The sequence below is a fragment of the Annulohypoxylon maeteangense genome (assembly GCF_022496945.1).
Source record: "Annulohypoxylon maeteangense strain CBS 123835 unplaced genomic scaffold GGS22scaffold_8, whole genome shotgun sequence".
Classification (NCBI taxonomy): Eukaryota; Fungi; Ascomycota; class Sordariomycetes; order Xylariales; family Hypoxylaceae; genus Annulohypoxylon; species Annulohypoxylon maeteangense.
The window spans coordinates 37,273-50,445 of NW_025953255.1; the positions used below are offsets into that span (position 1 = coordinate 37,273).

Below are 13,173 nucleotides of genomic sequence, written 5' to 3' on the forward strand. Positions count from 1 at the left end.
TTTCTCCGCACTGGGAATCTAGCCGCATCCTATTATGGATATGGATACCTACCCACTGCCGCTGTGATTAAACGTCCACGAATGCTCCAAGATGATAATTTCATGGGTACCTAGGTGGGGGAGTGGATGAGAGTTGACGCGTGTTATCCCATTGTGATCCAACCCGGGCTTGCATGTTAACATATAGGTACCTAGGTAGGTAGAAAACGAAACGAATTTATTAATAGGGGTAATAAAGCAGTCATTGCTTCTAGAAGTTTCCTGTCATACGACATCTAGCTTAAATCTATCATAGGCAGTGAATTTTTTCACGTTCTGGAGAAAGAAAGAAAGGAGCCGTGCATGATTCCTGACGCCGTAATGTGAAGGATTGTGTCCAAGTATCAATCGTAATGCGAAAAGAAAATAGGAGAAGGTATCTCGGTAAGAATTCGTGGAGATCTCCAGGAGCCGGTTGCTCCCTTAACCTCTTTGGCCATATGATGATAGAGAAGAGCTACCAGCCGATGACCCGCCAGGGGCTATTTGCCTTTTATCTTTTCCTCCGTACTTGTTACCCGAGCTGGAGTCCCACATCAACCCCGTACCGTTACATGGTCGGCATTCCTTAACCCTGATACATCTTTCGATTAGCATGGTCATCCAGATGATTTGTAAGGCTGTCAGGTATGCTTTTGAACTTACAATCTTGGAGTGCCAAGGCAGTATGAGCACGAATAAGGCATACGATGGTCAGGACCGAAACCATATATCCTTCTATCTTCCAGTGTAGCACTTGAGGTAGTGCTTTTTGATTGAGAAGACATGTTGATAGTACCTGATTTGATCAATTGGACCATCCAAGATTGGTAGGTACACAGATGACCGAAAAGTCTAGCTTCGTGTTTCTAAATCTAAGTAGAAGCAATCTAGTAGATACTTCGGGTTCTTTATATCGTTCTTGGTAGACCAGTATGGGAGAGTAAGGCTGCGGGTTGGAATAGGTACATATATGTCTTTCCAACATATGCATGGTACTCTACTTGAAAGGCAGTTTATATATACCTATTACCAGGGACTCACCGACTCTTGACATGCCAACTACCTTCATGCATAAAATATCGTAGGCGTTGATTCAAACAAGCGAGGTCCGCCATTAGAACTCGGCAGTAGGTAGTAGTAGGCTAAGCAGGCTTCGCGCCCCTGATTTGGTCCTTGATTCGAGAAGATTGGATTGGTTACCCAAAAACCTAGGTGTTCATTAATATCTATGTAGGATTGTTGGCACAAGATATTTTGGGCGACCAGAAAGCTGTAGCACTTCAATTCATGTCACGTCTGCACCTTATATCACGCTCTGAAGCCGGAATCGGCTTTCTAGGACAAATCATGTACGGCGCTTTGACCCAGGGAACTTATCAGGTTCTTAAAGGCCGCTATTCCTCTGCATATCGTGTATCGTGATCCTTCAGCGCCACTGTCGCGTATTAATAGTGGTCGGTAAGGCTCGTAAGTGGTGTTTATCTGGCGGTCCGATTAACTTAGTCCGGGAACTTTTTTTGGTATAAGATTTAGGGGGGAGTTGAATCAAGATTTAGCTGAGAGATCAGGCAATGTTCCATCTTTTCCATTGAAGATACGGACTGTGGCTGCTCCCAGGTTTGGCCGATCAGCTGCATGTAGCCGCAAGACGGGCTGATTATTTTGGCATCGTATGGGGACACGTAACAGACGCATCATCCGAAGACAATTACATCGTCGTTGATTGGCGTATCAGATCCTCGAATACCCGTATGGGGTAGTAATCGTGGCGTTTGGAATTCTCATCTTGCATCGAGTCCCAATCGTAGGTACTAGGTAGGGATGCAAGCAAATTGCTTGGCTTCGGGAATGTCTTTGATATACCACAACATCTTCCTACCCCGTCCCGGCGATCTTGAGCCGGTCCTCCGGCACCCATAGGCAGCTTCCCGTGACCTGCAGTCGGATAACGCCCTTGTTATCTTAGGTAGATGGTTATATACTGGTAGGTACTGCTAATCATGACATTAATCTTACGGAACGAGATTCTTCACTTTACAAAAGTCTCATGTTAATCAAAAGGTTTCACCTCAATCCTTTCGCACTAATCGTCGAACCTAGAGAATCACCAAAACAGTCTAAGTTAGATAACTTCTTCTCAGAATTGCCATGTAGTAGGAGTAAATACCTAGTAGATAACTGTCACTAATCTGCCAACGCAATGATACCAATACTTGGCGCCTAGTGGCTGAATGAAAGATAACCTTAGAACTTCGAATCGATAAAGGCAAGGTTGTATGGTTATTAGATAGGTACCTAGGTAGGTACCTAGTAGATATGTATCAGCATGACATTCAACAACAATTGGGTTCTCCCTTTTCTCCCCCTTTTTTATTTCAATGTCTTAGACCTATCGATTATGTAAGCTTTCGCGTTCCTAAAACGCCACTTTTCGGACGATCTGTGCGATTGGAACTTTTGCGCGTTTCTTGATTTTTCCTTTTTTAAAAGAAAAAAAAAGAAGAAAATACAACCTTGGAACATAGTGGATGGCAATGGAAAGCTGGACCGCGTCCTTCACCCCGAACCCTGTCCTTGACAAGACAGATCTGGCCACCACTCCGCGATGCTAAAGAACGGGAGGCAGAAGCGCGACTGACGTAGACCATTCTATTGCTTTTCGAAAGTTCGCCCGACCAACGCGCCCCATCCGCTCCCCATCTCCCGGTTGAGTAGCCTCGAGCCGGAGTTCTCTTCAGCCCAGCCTTCAACGTCGCACATCAGGAACTGCAACGCTGCGAGAAAAGACAATCAGTATCGAAAATGAGCGACGACAACGGTAACAGCAATGGCGGATCCGAACTATTATAAATCCCCTCCTCGGCCGACGACGAGCCTAATTACTGTTCTTGGATTGGGATGTCGAGGACCTGTCGCACTACTTTGGAGGTAGGAGTAGGTGTGAACCAGTTTGTCTTATGAATCTTCTTTAGTAGTTTAGCCGCTAAAGATAGGATAGCCACTGCCATAGAGCACTGTAACAGCCCCACCACTAGCGCACGATGATCCTAATGGCGGGGTAAAAATTTCAATGACATCCATTGGTTCGCAAACGATCAAGGAGCTCTAATTATCCCCCGTATCACCTAACTAGCGTTATCTTCAGCTATAATGCGTGTAAGCTATTTCAATAAGTAACCCAGGGGATTGTGAGTCTCAGTGCAGTCAGAATAGGGGGTTCATTGTGCACCACCTAACCTCGTGGTAGGTATGATATGTACCTACCTATTTACATACCACCTAGGTATACCGCTACTTCGCCTTCCCCTGGATGATTTCTTGTCCAATTCGGACCAGGTCTTCATTCTGAAGCGTATCCTTCTCGAACCCATTGACAACCTGATCTAACAGGGCCGCAGATATCTCACCAACATCGACTTTAGGAAGGCCAATGAGTGTTCGCCCGACTGTCTTCACTAAATTCATCAACAGACCACCTTTTCCCGGCGCATCTATCATCCCAGGCTTAGCTACACATACTTCCACCGTGCCTTTGGACTCTTTAGCGTATGTGAGAACTTTCGATTCAACATCGCCCTGTGGAAAGTCAGATTAGCCTTTATGAACACCCTTCATACGAGTCCCGGATCCAGAACGAAGTTACGTACTCTCATTACGCAGTAATCGCCTAGCACCCATGGCTTCTCAGCCGGGTCTCGCACGCTGCTAGATCCGCTGATGTACACCCAACGGAACGGCTTCTTTTCGCCGTCGCCACGAGGAAGTTGCGTGATCGTCTCGATGCCCTTGATGGCGTAGTCGCGGCAGATCTTACACGCCTGCTCCCATCCCATTGCTCGAAGCTGTGCTGGCGTAACAGCGATAGTCCTTCGTCTCACTATTAATACATGTTTGCGGCATTGGTAGGGGTAGGTGCAAATAGGGAGTAAAAGGGATATTGTACCAGATACAGGCATCCGCCCCAGCTAGCTCCTGCTTCGCGCTCTGGGGGTAATTCTCGAAGTCGTCGCATATAACAGACTTGAGCTTTGTCGTGTCGGCATTAGGTCCCACGTTTTCCGGCACGGAGATCTCGCGGCGCCCTAAGGCGATAAGAGACGTCACTTCCGGGTGGGAGAGTGCTTGGCGAATAATCTCGGTGCCGACAAAGCCGGTTGAACCTGCGACGATGAGCTTCATGATGAATGGCACACTCAATTTCTACCTAGGTAGGTAATCAGAAGAATTTTCTGTCGGTGAAAGTGATGAGATGACGAGAATAGAACGCAATAACTTCCTAAAATATTCAATCGGCCACCTCTTAAATCCGCTAGTATGTCCGGCGATTCGTCTCAAAGAACAACACTAAACGTGTAATATCGCCACTTTTAATCGCTAGCCAAACGGTCTCATCAAAGTCATCCCCAATAAAGTTAATTCAGCACGCTAGCAAGCCTTAAAAAGGGCGTGGAGAGGGCTATAGATAGAAAAAGGAGAGATCTGTGATGAACCTATATAATCTCTATCGTCTGAGATGGTCGACCCCGAAAATATTTCATACCACCACATTCTCGAGCACGGAAAAAAAAGCACCCACTCGAAGATATTTCCCAGCCTCTGAAGCAGGGTGGACGATTATACCATATGCATATCTGTCGGCATCCTCCTTTAATTGTCGATTTTGAGCCGACTCATGAGGGGTCAAAGTACCATATGAAACCTCTTCAATTTCTGGAAGCACTCCATAGACAATATTCTCATTCCTTATGTTCCCACGCCTATGGCTGGGAACCCCCCCCCGGCAATCCAAAGGCTAGTGTTCTCATATTTTTCTACTCCCCCTTCTGTCCAATGATGTATTCGAGCATCGACCCAAATGAAGTCTTCCTTAACTTCTCGACTCCCAATCAACACCAATGACAATTCATCAAAAGGCTCCGTGCTCTCGAATATATCCCAATCAAGGCTTATATCAGCAACGTATCCGCCGGGCTTGTTTTCTTGCGATCGTTCATGACTTAATCCTAAGGGCTCAACGTGCAACACAAGAGGTATAACTATACTTTCCATGACCAGTGTACCTCCATTAACAGCTCCATATGGGTTCAAGCCACTCATTGATGTTGATGCCCCGATAACATTGGATTCGGCTTCGATTTGGGGGGCCCTGAACCTGACATTACTGAGAAATCTTTGTCAGCAAAAATAATCGGATTTTCCCTACTAGCCCAACTCCATGATGGTGCGATGTATGAATGCGGAGACTGTAGGGAGTTGACTAGTTGCTCTCTCGTCAAACTGGGGCATTATTTAAGTTGCCAATACACAGACATCCAAAATAAATCGACATGTAAGTTGACAAGCCCGGCTAGGTAAGTTTTCGAAGAGCTGTCGAATAAACGGCTTGCGAGTCCCGAGATGGCTGGAAGTTTATCAGAATGATTAGTCAACTTTCGTTTCGAATACTCAGTGATCAGATTCATCCAATTCGTATATCTTTCCCAATAATCCCAGTTCTGCTGATAGAAAGATTTATCCAAACTGGGCCCTAGTCTCCTCACTGATTCGCATGTTTCTGATTGCTGCCCATTTTCGGTAATGCCATGCAGTTTCGTTCTACCGAAAATAACCACCGTCTGGGCCAATTGATATTCCTGGAGCACCCATCCACGCTGAGCCCAATCACTGCGCAGAATAGAATAGAAGAAACAATTAAAAGTCGCATCGGAGGGGTTGGGTACTTCACCAACAAGCCGTAGAATGTATGACCCAGATATAGCCTTGTTCATCTTCGATTGGTATCTTATGCTAGTCATAGTCCAGTCTCTGTTTAGGAATCCTTGTTGGCACGATGTTGAAGCGGGTGTACAGACGGTTACGGCAGCAGTTTCGTAGACGATAGACATTCGTGAAGACTCCTTCTCCCAGTCTTCTAAATCATTCTGGATAATGCAGACAGCATCCATCCAGAGATATTGAATCACCAGAGCTCGTGTGGTTAGAATAGCATCGCGAAGGACCGGCGAAACTTCGTCAAGCTCGAAGCCACCAATTCTATCATCCAACGAATATTTCTCCGTCTTAAATTGCTTGGCGGCATCGTCTAGAGGCCCCCAACAGTAGCTAAACGCGACATATGGTGTTCGAGAAGATTTTTTAAACGTAGTATCCACAGTCGTATCAATAAGCCGACATGATGTTGGTCGCTTATCAGTACCTATGTAAATAAGACGAGTTGGATATTCGAGGTCTGTATTTAGCGACTGTTTGCGATTTTGAAGATTGCGCAGGACCATGCCGAGGTTTTCGGGGCATAGAGCCTCATCTTTGGGAGAGGAGTCAAGTCTCAACCACCGAGCACAGGAACCTATATCACAGTCAACATCGTAACCAAGGCATACTTGCCTACCTAGAGAGTATCTATCGCCGATGGATATCGAATATCTTAATTCATGATATATGCCGACTAGACGAGTAGGATAGTACCTAGGGAGGTAGGCACCTACTTGGAGGGGAGTCAACGCCAAAATGTAGCCACGTTGATAAGTTTAGATGACCACCTAGTTAGAAACAATCAGCATCACTCCTATCGTCTCATCATGAATGAACAAAGGGAAAATATACCATTTTCATCTGTCCCGATCCATAGCAACTGGGCTATCAAAGACTTCAACCCAATAGGTCTATTAGGATCGAGATCGTTGAATGGGTACCATTGATAAAATAGAGAAATCAGCACCTCGTCAAAACCGGCCTTGGCATACTTCTGGATACTTCTCCTCAGCACGCTACAGAACCCACATCCTTTTTTCGCGGTATGATCAAGCCTGTCTAAGTCTGGTAGAGAATCAACTACGAAAAAGTCTAGCTTGACAAGCCTAGTTAGAGGCTTTTGCCAATCGACTGGAACTTCGAGGTAATGTCCCTCCGCTTTGGATCCCGCCTGATGCGCACCCGGCCAGATAAAGTCGTCGAATTCGAGGACTCGACATGTTTCGCATAGATTGGCAAGCGGAGGGATCGTGATGGACATCCCTCTGATGGGCGATATGGTTGTATTCGAGGTTGTTGATGAGGAACTTAAGTAGGTACCTACCTACGTACCGTAGGCAGCCTAATTTATCGGATTCTAGGTGCGTTACACGACATGTGCTTACCTCAATTACAAAATGCCTAGGGCATGATTAGTGGCGTTTATACTGTAAACGCACTATATTTTCCTCCGGACCCCGCTGTAGTTGGTTAATTTTTTTGAGTTTTGTAGGTATTGGGGAGGTACGTAACGACTGTTCAAGAACAGTTCCAAAAGGCTTATAGATCTTCATTGGAAATATGTAGAAATTATATTAGTCAATCGGTCGTCTAAAGCGCTTGAATTCAAGGTCAGTAACATTATAAGTGCATAATTATAAGACTTTGTTTTCAGCTGTTATTAAAGTAGGTGACCACCTAGTACCTAATAAAAAGGGGCTAAAAACACGGGTACTGGGTATAACTGCCCGCTAAGACTCCCTATAATCATAGCGCTGAATAGCGCTAAGCTACCTATAGGTAAGGCGATGAAAATACCTAGTTGTAGATCCTGATGACGCCACAAAATGTGAGGATGAAATGCTATCGCAATCTTCCCATTTGAAAATACTCCAGCAAGACTAATTAAACATAAGATCATGGCATTGCGAAATGCTACATAGCGATATCTTCCAGTCCCAGTTCCAACCAACCAAAGCCTATATCTATCGCTAGCCAATCCTCTACCATAGTTACGTCCCAAGGTATCAAACGCCGACCATATACTAGTACTAATAAGAATAACAAGAAAGAAAGAATCACCGCGCCGTCCTTTTTCCTATCAAAATAAAATAAAATAAAATCCCTATTGCCGAATCTTAGGTATTTGCCGATGCTGTGTCGCTCGGGTGAACCTGTAAGAAACCGTGTCTCACCTGACAACGCCACGATAAAAAGAAAAACTATGATCCGAGGGAATCTGAGGGAAGACCGGCCGCTCTCGTACAGACGAGGGGTGGTCTCACAGTCCGAGCAAGCCGACCCACGTGGGTGCCAAGTTTACGGTGGTGTAGCCTTTGTGTGCCACATTTGACGTGTTGACAACAAAGTAGGCAGGTATGTTTTGGAGAAGATTGGCTCTGAAATGGTGCATATCCAAGAGGTTATCGGCAGCGACGCGAAGAATGCCCCCGTAAATTTAGTAGATGAATAGATTATTAGGGTAATATTATATGAAAAGTAATCCCTATCGGGGCAATGCGGGACAAGTCAGTCTTCGTGGATGGAGAAGACGCAAGCTCATCCCGGCTGGATTGTAAGGCATATTTGACTTCTGCCTTGTTGTCGGCCTTGATGTCGTGGGAAAATGCCTTGGCGATTCCATCGAAGAAGTTTTGGTATCACAAGATGATGTTACATGCCGTTAAAAAAATCCTAGTGGCAGGTTTCGTGGCCATGAATGATGGGTTTGGTGTTATGAGGGAACGGGTACTGGCTTCCGCATTGATAAGGATGGTGGATTTTTTTTATGTGCGGATAAATGTTGGGATTTTGGATAATAGTGATCTCAAGGTCTTCGACGTCCCCGTTCGTGTATAGGATATGGAACATAATTTCCAGTGGCAACATCATTCACGCCGTGATAGGCCGCCTGTGTCGCCGTAGAAATTCTTGGAACAGTAGAGTATAGTGCTGGGTCTGCAAGAGGGTCCGAGGCATAAGTGGTATAATTTCCCGAGTGCCTCGAAGTCGGGCTAGGCATCTTCTCGATATATGGTCTCTTGCTGCTCGAGCGGACACTCGAGCTTGGGTTGACATTGATGCTGGAACTTCGGCGATGATGGCGCGAGGAACCAGTCTTCTCGTCCCTATAATCTGGATATCTTCTGCCCGTACTCTTGAGTTCTTTGTGGTCCCTATCGTGTTTACTTGTTGAGCGTCTCAGTCGAGGAGAGGGAGGTTCGCCAGAGCCGCCTCTCATGTTGCTGTCTATGATAGGATCTACTGCTGTGTGATATAGTTGTCGATAGTCATCGCGCTCATCTCTCATTTCATCGTAGGCAGCTTTGAGCTCCTTGATTTGCTCTCTCTGTGCATCTCTCTCTTCCTCAAGATTTTTGTTGGTCCGTTGTAGTCTCTCATTGCGTTCGCATTCTTCACGGTAGAGTCTGTCCGTGTCTCGGCTGACTCTGTGGGCTCTAGTTAACTCAGTGTCCAAGTCGGTACACTTCTTTTGATAATGTTCGACTTTCTTATTGGCCTGGCCTAGTGCTTCTTGAAGAGCACCGACGCTGTAGAGTTGGTCTTCGTAGTCTTCAGCTGTGAATCTACGATCAGGTCTTCCGCCAACGCTAGCTTGATCACTAGATGACGAACCCACTCCTGAGTCGTGTGCTAGTTCGCGGCTGCGGTAACCTTTTGGTGACCCTCTTGAGGGGGTTGAAATCTGAAATCTCACGTGCCTGTCCGACATTTTGTCGTATATGCCACTGAAGGCAATAACTTCTAGTAGGTGCCTGCGTGAACTCTTAAAACGAGGCGGCGGCTTGAGGGTGTGATTGACGAATGGGAGCTTTTGACAGCTCAGGATAGAGCGAGCTATTGGTAGAGTGGAAGTACTGAGTCAAGAAGACGGTTGTAGCAAATAGACGAATATATAAGTTCGAGTAATTCACTTCACAATATATGATAGAATATAAAAGAGAAATTTTTACAAAGAGGAACAAGTAGAAGGTGAGGAAGAGGGTAGGTGAAGTTTTATACAAAGGAATTGTAAAGCTTGTGATTCGCAAATGGCCGGTTGCTGCCTTCAATCTCGATAGATAGGTACTTTGTGTATGTATAACTCTTGCACCACGAGACTGACGACTGTAGCTGTGAACCGGTACGGCAAATATATGCGGGTGTCTGTACTGATGTAATGTAGCTGGCCGGTTGCCTCTCACATGGAGTCATAACTTTAGGCAACGGACCCCCCTAGTCTAAAGCATCCTAGTCGGCGAATGAGCCTCATAAAGATCCGGGGTTATCTTACTAGGAGAGAGAAGGAGAAAACATCCAAGCACCGGGTAATCCAGAGCGTAACTAGATTTGGGAGTACGCCACGGCGATAAACGCTTGTTTCTCGCACTCGCCATTAAGGGAGCAAGGCAGAGAAACGCCTTGCCCGTAGCCACGCTCTGCCGCGATCCACGCGGAACCGCGCAGAACCGCGCAGAACGCGCAATTGACAGATGGGAAGGATGGGCATTAAAGAATTAAAAGAGAGAGAGAGAGAGACAGTGCCGGAAAAGTCTAGCATTGTTAGACGGCATTTTGTGCTTCCCTCCATAGAGTGGGTTGGAACATGGACTGGCCAGCTTTACACCGAAAATTGAGCCAGTGGCCGTGTCCGCCTGACGATTCAGCCCCCAACTCGGTTCGCCAGGAGCGTGGCCTGGGTCGTAATGGAGGGGAACATGTAGGTCAAGATGGCGCAAGGATCAGAAGAGAAAGACCTGTCTCTCAAGTGCGATCTTGATTTTGGCAGTATTTTTGCGCAACTGCGTAGAGTAGATAGGTACTCGCGCTGGCGTGCAGAATACCTGCAGAGCATCCCGCAGAGCATCCCGCAGAACGCAGAACGCCTAGCCATCGGAGCTCCAACCAGTAAGAATCAAGAGGGGGTTCTCTGCGAGCTCCGAGCTACCAGCTACCGATTCAATGAAGGCTCAAGACCAATCGATGCCGATAGATGTTGGTACACAATAACGGACAGTGCATGATGACTCACATATGGATTGCATCGGGGGTTGCAGAAGAGCTTCATGCATTTGATACATGACGTCTGATAGTATCGAGATTTGATGATCTTCTGCCTGAATATTAAGAAACGACTAGGAGTAAATACCTAGCCCTAGCAGCCCTAGAGGGTCCGGCGATGCGCGAGTGCGAGGTACAAAGGGTAGATGGATTTGCCTAGCAGGGCTGAAAAAAAGAAGAAGGGGTCCCCGTCTAATGCTCGTCTGGAATTGATACCTAGAATTGGTGAATTTGGTGGATTTGGTAAAAATGGTGGAGATGAAGAGGCACAATCGGGGAAAGCTATCGAGCATATGATCTGATCCACACTTGTCCACTAGGTCGATTCCTATCAGCGCTATTGGTAATTTGGTATAGCGCTAGAGCCTAGAGGTAGCCAGGTACAGTAGCTCAAAGTTTCAACCTGGTAAGGTAACAGTTACCTTAAAGATGTGGAAAAACCGCGGGGTGGTAATGACATTTGGTAGCCTAATCCAAACCGGGTAGGTATCTGCACCGTGTAAATGGCTTAGTCACTGCATCTAAGTTTAGTAATGGATGTAATGGCTACATCATTATGGGGCACAGCCACTGCGGCTGTCTCTCGCAATGAGTTATTATCAAGGAAAGCATTCCTCGAGCATCATCAAACTACCTACCTCCTCAATCTTGGGCTGTCCAACCCTCCCAACGGCCTCTCCCGCAATTCATTGAGATCTAGATGTCCATTGGGATCCTCTTGCACACCATTAGCGACTATCCAAATCAGCGGTAACCCTTGCTAATTCACACCATTCGGATTTCCACGTAAATCCCCTCCCTAGGGACGCCCATTAATGAGACACAGCTAGCTAATAATGGACTGCGTAACGTTGGAGATACTACAGAATGCACCGGATTTACGCTCCTAAATCTAAATCTAAAAAAAATCCTCCAATCACTGGAATATTGGAAAGAAAAGGGTCCAAATTTGCACTTTGGAAAGATGTGCTAACTATAAACATACCTGGTAATACCGATGCTGAGTTGTCAATGATGGCATACGTTGTGGGATTACGCATCCGCATTCGGGTCGAACGGCTTGCGGGAAATGCATCAAAACCCACATAGAGATAAGAAAATCTTTGTAAAGATGCAATGATCGGACCTAAGGACATAGAGTGAGGTAGGCTACCATAAGTATCTCCACCTATGTGCTTGATGGAGTGGGTGGTTCGCGGCTGAGAATCTCACTTAGGTCATCAATTAAGGCGTCCGCCAACCCAAAACCTGGTTTCCCTCTTACGATGTCCGTCGGTCTTCCGCCAGGAACGATATCTAACCAACAACCAACAACCAACAAACAAACGCGCCAACCAACTGCGTCGTATGTATATCGCCCTGAGTACGTAAACTCCCGAGGTTAAATTTCCAATTTGGCATTTGATCGCAGACATACCTAGTAGTACTATATGAGAAGTACTATATGCCGTATTTAAATATGCATCAATTAACGGATGGGGAAACCAGCGAATGATAGCTACTAAATCAGTTAGTAGGACAATGCTAGTCTTCCCCTTTTTGGGATATCCCCCCCTTCCCCAGATCCCGAGTCATATCCAGGATCATTGCTAATCTGGTTAGGTAAGCAAGCATATGATTCCCCCTTATTCTAGGACAAGACTACCTACCTACCTACCTAGGTAAGTAGGAACATATCGGCGTCTTCTCTGCGGGGATATATTGAACCGGGATCGTTAAGGGGTTAAGGTGGTTGGCGACCTCCGGTAAGGCAGACACGCCAAGCACTATTGCTGCTATAAGACGTTCGCTTCAACCAGCTCATAGTAGGTCGTAGGAACACGAGACACCCGAATTTTCTGCCTAAGTGGCGGCCTAATAGCGACAGCCATGGACACAAGATGCTGGCAGTATTACGCAGTCGAACACAAAACTGCAGGACAGACGAAAGTGCACCTTTATGTGTGAAGATTTTCGTATACGGAATGACGGTGACGCCTTCTTGGGCTACGAGATGTTCGGGCATCGTGTGTCGATTCATCAATGTAGCCGTCAATGTAGCCCCCACGTGAAAATAGTTCAGGTTCGAGTCTCACGAAACATTGAACTATCGGACCGGCTAACCTAGAACTACTCACCCTGTGAATATGGTAAAGGGGTGAATCATCAATTCGCAAGATATTGCAAGTTTTGGCGTCACTGCGTGTAGAGTGCAGATTTAGGCAAACTGCAATATTTTCTCTCCTAACCGCGCCTAGCTACCCATGTAATTATGAATCGAGGACTGTGGCCGCGGCCTACCTAAGTCCTAGAACCCCCCCTTTACATAGGTACCCAAATTAGCCCTTCCTCAATCTGATGTCTCGGTGCCCATCCCCTCCC

General features: G+C 46.3%; 5 protein-coding genes across 5 annotated transcripts; all 5 read right to left on the minus strand.

Annotated features, from left to right (window-relative positions):
* Positions 1–462: 462 nt before the first annotated feature.
* On the minus strand, positions 463–806 carry GGS22DRAFT_188233 (uncharacterized protein; the record flags this gene model as incomplete). The annotated part of the gene is made up of 2 exons (XM_047964704.1): positions 463–613; positions 685–806. 2 exons carry the CDS (start codon positions 804–806, stop codon positions 463–465), a joined length of 273 nt encoding a protein of 90 aa, XP_047818789.1.
* A 2,401-nt stretch (positions 807–3,207) lies between these two features.
* On the minus strand, positions 3,208–4,352 carry GGS22DRAFT_136474 (uncharacterized protein). Its single transcript, XM_047958600.1, has 3 exons — positions 3,965–4,352; positions 3,669–3,888; positions 3,208–3,597 (listed from the first exon to the last, which is right to left on the minus strand). Exons 1-3 carry the CDS (start codon positions 4,198–4,200, stop codon positions 3,313–3,315), a joined length of 741 nt encoding a protein of 246 aa, XP_047818790.1. The 5' UTR covers positions 4,201–4,352; the 3' UTR covers positions 3,208–3,312.
* Positions 4,353–4,764: 412 nt separating this feature from the next.
* Positions 4,765–7,033, minus strand: GGS22DRAFT_188235 (HET-domain-containing protein; the record flags this gene model as incomplete). The annotated part of the gene is made up of 4 exons (XM_047964705.1): positions 4,765–5,182; positions 5,332–6,367; positions 6,507–6,560; positions 6,625–7,033. The coding sequence occupies 4 exons, from the start codon at positions 7,031–7,033 to the stop codon at positions 4,765–4,767; spliced, it is 1,917 nt and encodes a 638-aa protein (XP_047818791.1).
* A 352-nt stretch (positions 7,034–7,385) lies between these two features.
* Positions 7,386–7,787, minus strand: GGS22DRAFT_136507 (uncharacterized protein). Its single transcript, XM_047958602.1, has one exon. The coding sequence runs from the start codon at positions 7,670–7,672 to the stop codon at positions 7,457–7,459; it is 216 nt and encodes a 71-aa protein (XP_047818792.1). The 5' UTR covers positions 7,673–7,787; the 3' UTR covers positions 7,386–7,456.
* Positions 7,788–8,341: 554 nt separating this feature from the next.
* GGS22DRAFT_136505 (uncharacterized protein) lies at positions 8,342–9,738 on the minus strand. The gene has a single exon (XM_047958601.1). It carries the CDS (start codon positions 9,482–9,484, stop codon positions 8,579–8,581), a length of 906 nt encoding a protein of 301 aa, XP_047818793.1. The 5' UTR covers positions 9,485–9,738; the 3' UTR covers positions 8,342–8,578.
* Between the last annotated feature and the right edge of the window lie 3,435 nt (positions 9,739–13,173).

What these genes read in the sequence shown, in the direction of transcription:
- GGS22DRAFT_136474 (XM_047958600.1), bottom strand. Translation starts at nt 4,200, where the DNA reads ATGAAGCTCATCGTCGCAGGTTCAACCGGCTTTGTCGGCACCGAGATT. An exon ending in GGGGCGGATGCCTGTATCTG is followed by an intron (nt 3,889 to 3,964) that starts GTACAATATCCC and finishes AGTGAGACGAAG; the next exon opens with GACTATCGCTGTTACGCCAG. An exon ending in GCGATTACTGCGTAATGAGA is followed by an intron (nt 3,598 to 3,668) that starts GTACGTAACTTC and finishes GACTTTCCACAG; the next exon opens with GGCGATGTTGAATCGAAAGT.
- GGS22DRAFT_136507 (XM_047958602.1), bottom strand. Translation starts at nt 7,672, where the DNA reads ATGATCTTATGTTTAATTAGTCTTGCTGGAGTATTTTCAAATGGGAAG.
- GGS22DRAFT_136505 (XM_047958601.1), bottom strand. Translation starts at nt 9,484, where the DNA reads ATGTCGGACAGGCACGTGAGATTTCAGATTTCAACCCCCTCAAGAGGG.